Source organism: Barbatula barbatula, assembly GCF_947034865.1.
Source record: "Barbatula barbatula genome assembly, chromosome: 11".
NCBI classification, from domain to species: Eukaryota; Metazoa; Chordata; class Actinopteri; order Cypriniformes; family Nemacheilidae; genus Barbatula; species Barbatula barbatula.
The window spans coordinates 12,991,199-12,998,469 of record NC_136774.1 but is presented as its reverse complement, the minus strand read 5'-3'; the positions used below and the strand labels follow the sequence as shown (position 1 = coordinate 12,998,469).

General features: G+C 41.0%; 1 protein-coding gene across 1 annotated transcript in view; it reads left to right on the top strand.

The window, feature by feature from the left end:
• Nucleotides 1–632: 632 nt before the first annotated feature.
• Nucleotides 633–7,271, top strand: part of hmcn2 (hemicentin 2) — a gene marked incomplete at its 5' end in the record, with an annotated part of 69,461 nt that continues 62,822 nt past the window's right edge. Inside the window, 4 exons of the mRNA XM_079468123.1 lie at nucleotides 633–879; nucleotides 3,121–3,191; nucleotides 4,379–4,537; nucleotides 4,920–5,042. Of these exons, the coding sequence (XP_079324249.1) occupies nucleotides 633–879; nucleotides 3,121–3,191; nucleotides 4,379–4,537; nucleotides 4,920–5,042 (600 nt within the window). The remainder of the gene's footprint in view (nucleotides 880–3,120; nucleotides 3,192–4,378; nucleotides 4,538–4,919; nucleotides 5,043–7,271) is intronic.

Genomic DNA, 7,271 nt, shown 5'->3' with positions numbered 1-7,271 from the left:
AAGATATCCACGGGTTTATTATAGTAAATGTAACCATGGTTTTTGGACAGATTGACCAATATTTGTTGTATTTTTAAACTATTGTAGTGAGGTAGTGTTACTAAAATACAATAATTCAACTCTAGTTGCTGTAGTTCATTTTCGTAAGGGATGGACGGTGTTGGCATGGGCGTTTGTGGAACCCCCCTTTCATGTGGAGCAAGCCATGTGTGATGGGGTTGGGAGTCACAATCGGGTCAAGTTACACACAAAAATCAGGTTGTAAGGAGGACTCCCTCTCCCCGCCAGTATTCTCAATGTGCAGTGCTCTGTAGAGGGTGTCCACGCGCTTCAAGCTCCTTCAACTTTTCTTGCAACTTCTGCCAAGGATGGGACAATACATAAGGACTTTACTACACAACGTGTCTGTTAAACCCAACTAGGATTACTTACATCGAAACATTTTCTGGAAAATTAGCTTTTACTACAAACTTTTGGATTTGGAGAGTTGGTTTATTCCCAAAACATCTACCTGGTGAGGTTGTAATACCTTTACATTTTTTTGCTGCGATTGATGGGACTTGGGATTCTTTATACTTTGACTTGTTTAAAGCAGTAGTCAAATGAATTTATAAATGAGGATGAATCGGTCCATGGTTACATTCTTGTTCTTGGCGTTGAGTATCAGCGCGCACAGCGCTTCATCTAGTCCGCCGGTGGAGAAGAGCTCCGTCGCGGATGACAGCGCGTCCACACTGGCCTTTGTCTTCGATGTTACCGGCTCTATGTACGATGATCTCAAACAGGTGATAGACGGCGCGTCACGCATCCTGGAGAGGACCCTGAGCCGCAGAACCAGACCAATCAAGAACTTCGTCCTGGTTCCTTTCCATGATCCAGGTAGTTACACTCTCTTCATTATTCTCAACTATAGGAAAGTCAGTTTGTCATGTTTTAAAAAGCCCTTATGCCCAAAAAGAAAAACGTTATCCTATGTAAATGTGAAATGTATATCTATAAAGAGAAACAGATGGCACAGTATAAAGTTTTCACAGTTCGTGTAGCACCCAAGAAATGTCATTGAATTGTGATGTTTGGAACAAAGATGTTTCCAATGCGAGAAACATTTTCACCACAAGGGACCGCTGAAGCAAGTGGTCCATATCATTGAGACATGCCTGGCTAATATGGCGAAAGATATGTTTTAACAATACGAGTGTGTTTAGGTGTTATGCGTTTTATACAGTAGTTTCTTTAAGTACAGTACCTGGTTAAAGTAAAAAATTCTGTAATAATTTACTTTCATTTCTAACCTGTATGAGTTTCTTTCTTCTGCCGAACTCAAAAGTAGATATTTTGAAGAATGTTGTCAGCTGAGCAAGGACGGCACCCATTGACTTGCATAGTTGTTTTGCCCATAAAATTTAAGCAAATGGGTGCCGCCGCTGTTTGTGGACCAACTTTATTCAAAAATATCTTCTTTTGTGTTCTGGGAAAGACAGAAAACCATACAGATTTGTAATGACAAGAGGGTGAGGAAATAATGACAGAATGTTTATTTTTGGGTATGTTGAGGACAGATTCTTTTTCACATTTCCAACACACTACAGATTCGTTGTTCTAATAACATCTATGTTGAAATGACACATCTGCGGAGAGACTTCATTCTCAGGTAAATGTCCCAGATGCAGTATGCTTTAGACCAACTATCTATTGCTTGAGGGGGTAGGGTGCCCTAGGAGTTGATGAGAAGCACATGTTGTTGTCTGGTAGTGTGTAATTAACACAATCGCCCTCAGTTCTCCATCCACTTCTCCTGAAGAGTCAACCCAGCCCCCTGGTAAGAGAAGAGACGTCAGTACTAGACCCGTGGCGTGGGGGGATGGTGCCAGTCCTTCCCACACCTTTTATTGTGACGTTCCCTTGCGGACCTTGTAAATTGCTGAGATCACAAGGACAGCTGGTGACATACAGAAAGGCGTGACAGCGCAGAGCCTATGGCTTTCCACAGCTGACCGAGAGAAAGAGAAAGTGTTGAAATGGAAGTGACGGGGTTGGAGCTGGTTTCAGTATTTGCGTGGATGCTTTTCATGATATTAGATGAGCGAAAGGTGAGATGTGTACTGCACTAATAGTGCCACCAAAGAAAATCACAAAAATAAAGATGACCATTGTTGGGACAAACAGACAGGACTACCACTCAAGTCAATGTTAAAAAAGGCTCGGATAAACAACAGTTGAAATCCAATTTGTGCCGCTGACTACACACAAGTTTTACCGTCTAATCTTTTCTTTCGAAGATATAAATAGATTGATTACAAATCTGCTGGCAGGGAAGATCATAGCTTCAGTCTTTTTATTATTAAGCGCTGCATTGATCGATCTGTCCCGGTTGCATTCAAAAGAAGACACGCTTACCCTAAAAAGTGTGCCAAACTTATCCTTGTCATTTCCCCCCAAAGTCAGATTTCAAATCCTCCTATTTCTCTTTCATTTTTTATAACCGCGAAAATTATGTTTTTGTCGGAGCAATAAAAAAATAAGGGTTATTTGAGTCGAACAATCTTTTTTATGCCGGTTCATCCATGTGTTTAAGATTCATCCCTCTAATCAATCAACTTTTCAGTCAGTCCAAAGAAGTGCCAAATTCAGACAAAAAAGGGAACAGGTCAGAGATTAGCTCGGTGGATGATGACAAGTCTAAACAACGATGAGATCACGTTATGCGCTCTTGCGTGAGGACTGCTGGAATTTTTCCACGGTTGATCATTTATTGTCTCAGCAGTCAAACGTAACGGCTGATGGTAATGAGGTATAATCGGGGACAAATGTGTTTTGTGATTCTGAGGTGGCTTAGGATGTCTTGAAACAAACTAAAGAGACCCATTAGTGGTGATGTGAGTGTATGGTTAAGCAGTGGCTCACTGCTTAAAATCATTAAAGAGGCTAAATAAGGTTAATCTTTACAAAACTCCTGCCTACTCCTGAAGGAATTCTCTTATCGAATTGAGGTGTTCAGACTGAAATATTTCCATACAGTTCATGAAGAGTTGTAAAAGCATTTTAACATAAATGTTTAGTACACAATATAGACAGCTGATGTTTCTTGATGTTTCTTGATGTCTTGTTTTTCCTCACTAGACATTGGTCCTGTTTCCATCACTACTGACCCCAAGAAGTTCCAGAAGGATCTTCAAGAGCTGTTTGTTCAGGTGTGTAAAAGTCTTCCATAAGATCTAGACCTTTCTTTGAATACTTGATTGGATATTTAGATGATATTTTATTCATTGTAATCATATGATCAAAAGTCATCATTTGTACATTTGCTTTTAATTTGTGCTCTAGCTACACACACACAAAAAGTGTTTTAACCCACACTATTGAAAATAAAGTGTTTTTGGTTCCACAAAGGCCATTCAGTCAAAGGTTATTAAAAAAAACATATTTTTCTTACCTTTGTGTAATCCACGCTGTCAGTAGTCTCTCGCGATGAGGTCGTAAGAAGGCGTTCCTAACTTTAGTTGTCCTCGAAACATTTACATACAAACACTGCAGTAACTGACGGAGATGGATGATGAGCGCCGCTGCCATTGGTAGTCGCTCCCGAAAGATGCTCATCATTTTCATAAAGTTGAAAAATTCTAAACTCACACACAATTGATGTCGCCAAAAGTCACTGTCGCTTGTGTTGCCGGAAGTAGCTGAGCTTTCATTGAAACGAATGAGAAATCGAGTCGCTCTGCCTTTTTTTGCCAAAGAGAAACGGAAAGGTTCTTCAGATGTTAAAGGTTCTTTATGGATTCTTCTATGGCATCGTGAAGCACCTTTATTTGTTAGAATGCACAGAAATGCCAGAGTACATGGGTAAAATTTTGTGTGGACAAAAATGGACAAACATTACTGTCAGTCTCACATTTAAAATCAAAATAACTAAAATATTTAACAAATGAACATTGAAGGATGTGTGAATGACAGCCGATTCCATGTGGGCCTTCATTTACCACAACTTTTCACCACTCATTCAAGCACATTCGAAATGCAGTTGCGCTTCCCTCTCTCTGTCTCAAGTCTTCACTTTGTTCATGTGCTTACGCATGTATTCTGTACCACTGGCACTACAAAGCCATCTGACTCTTTATTATAAAACATCAAGTCCTATTTTGTACTCTGTGTTCTTGCACTCTGTGGCTTTATCTGAGAATCCTTGTCCATCTAAACACACATTATTTTATTAGCACTGTGTTCTTATTGTCCCTTTGGGGTTTCGAGTAAGTATTAGAACCCGTGGCCTGAGCCAATGCAATCTGTATACTTTTATTTGCCTCGATTAGCTGGAGTCTATTCAGTATATAAATTTGTACATGTTCATACTGGAGGCCCTGTTCTTCTTGTTTCTCAGGGTGGAGGTGATTGTCCAGAGATGAGCATTGGGGCCATCAAGAAGGCTTTAGAGGTCTCCCTGCCTGGATCTTTTATCTATGTTTTTACAGATGCCCGAGCCAAAGATTACCGGCTGAAGAGAGATGTTCTTCAACTCGTGCAACTCCGACAGTCTCAGGTAAATGACAGTCTAAGCTAAATTTGAACACATTTTTGCCCAGTGTCATAACCATGCTGTTGGTTTGGTATGATAGGAATAGGATTTCAGTTATAGATTTGACAGAAAAAGAAATTAAAATTTAAAGGGGATGTACAGTATGTGATATTCCCTACATCACTTACCAATAGTGGCCCTTTAAATATTGTGCTCAGAGCGCTAGCGGTCAGTCAGAGCCCTGGTATGAATCTAAATAGCTCACAGTCCTTTTAAAATCCATCTGTTCTTTTTATGGATTATACAAAAATGCTGACGTTTAACCCCGACACCCTTCCCCCTAACCCAAACACTCACACACTCATAAATGTTCCCTGACTATTCCCCCCATCCCCTCTGAATCCAGGTTGTGTTTGTGTTGACGGGGGATTGTGGGGATCGGTCCCAACCAGGATACAGAGCATATGAGGAGATCGCTGCCACAAGCTCCGGTCAAATCTTTCACCTGGACAAGCAACAAGTCAATGAGGTGAGATGCGTGAACTCGCGTGACATTCGCATGTACATAAATTGCAGACACACTCAAAAGGATAACATGTAACACATGTTGGAAATATTGGAAATGCATTTTGGGGGGAACCCGAGTTCCTGAACTAAAAGGAGAACAGCACCTGAACTTGACAGTCATTGATTATCGTGCATTTCCCCTTGACTTGGATATGGAAATATAAATATTTCTGTGCCAACCCAAATCTATCAAACTTACAGTAAAGTGATAGTTCACCCACCGGTTCTAAACTTTTGGAGGCCCTTAACAGCATCCCCATCCCCTCCACCTTTTATAATAAAAAAGTTTTTTATCACACTGTGAAATATTCAACAAGTTCATTATTATTTAAAAACCTGTTTCACTTTGAAATTGATCTAAACAACATATTAGGGAAGTCAGGATTCATTTGCTTTTTTTGCAATAATTTTACAGTAACACTGCAATTATTTTCCCACTCTTTTGGATGAGTCTAGCCTACTGTATATATTTAAAATGGGACTTAAAAGCAGTCAGCTGCAGAAAAGTGTTTTATTTCACCTTTTGATTTTACTATTAGGTACATTGGGTCTATTTAACAGTTCCTGTTTGCATTTGAACAAAGAAACAGAATAAGCAGACAGCTGCATATATGCTTTCGAAACACTGCTGCAGTAGTTTGATCTTATGTTGAAGTTTTAAGATATTTCTTAAAACATCTTCTTTTCTGCCCCACAGAAGTCATACAGAAGTTTTGAAACACATATGCGTTGAATAAATTATGACAGATTTTTTGTGAACTATCCCTTTAATGATCAAAGATGCATTTTTTGTAGCTTTCCTCAAAAATGACTCTTGAAAGAACATTTTGGTTCTCTTTAACATGAAAACTAGAATCAAGACTACTCAGTCACCGTCGACATTAAACATTAAGAACATAAAGGACAGCAAAGATTAATAGACATGACACAATGGTGTCATGCATGTCAACACATGAAATACTGAGTCTGACAAGTAATCCATAAGCAAAGGCATCAAATAACAAGTAAGCTTACTGCTCAATGCTTAATCCACGAAAAGTGAAGACCTTTGTACCTGCATATGCGTGTATTTGTAACAGGAGATGTGTGTGTTATTGATTTATGGTTAGATGGGGGTGGATGGTAGTTGCCTTTGAGAGCTTTACCATATGTACCTGTTGGTGAGCGTGTCTGCTTTGAGGAGGCCTATGTAAGCTGTTAACAGTCTACAGAACTCCTGCCACACTGTGGGTGCTGTCTCAAGGTCAGGGTCACACAGTTGCTCTTAAAGATCTTCGCACTATATCCCCCGATGTTCATTATAAAGTCATTCTCGCCCAGTCCTCCGGAAACCACAGAGCATCTTGGTTACGTATGTAACCTCGGTTCCCTGAAAGGAGGGAACGTGACATTGCGTATAGTTTACGCTATGGGGGGTTTCCCGTCCTTTCCAGCCAATGACGTCCGAGCGCCACCCACTATATAGGTCGGCGCCGAGCGGCATTGACTCAGAATATTTCACCTGAACGAACATGGATAAGACCTTGAATAAGACTACGGCTTGAAAAACCCACGTGGTTGGATCCTTCGACAGTATAAAACATGCACGATCCCACCGGTTGGATCCGGGTAGAATATGATCAGCGCCACAAGCATGATATCTCGTCATGTACCTCAGGGCCTGGGGTGGGGCAGCCTGGAAAAAAACCTCAGATCCTGCACATCCTCCATGGGGCGAAGGCTGGGCTCCGTGTAGGATACCGCCGGTCCTCTTAAATGATGAACATGTGGGACTGAGGTCCACATGTGGCCATCAGAGGGGACCACAGCACGTGGCTGCACCGGCCTTTACCCCCGCGGCTCGGCGGTGACAGGGGGGGCACTGGGTTAGGTGTGCAGTTGAGGATCACAGATATCCTAGCACGGAGGGCCTTGACTGGCATCTGCTTGCAGAAGGGACAGTCAGACCCGTTAAGTATTCGAGGGAACAGCGTGTTCTTCATTACTAGTTCATACATGTGCATATCAGACTCAGAATCTTTAGCATTTGAGATCCAAGTATGTCACATGTAATTTCAAACCTGTATGACTTTCTTTCTTCTGCAGAAACACAAAACAAGAAGTTTTTAAGAACGTTGTTAACTGACCAACATTGGTCTCCATTGATTCCATTGTATGGAGGCAAAACCCTGAAGACAGTTCTAAAAATATC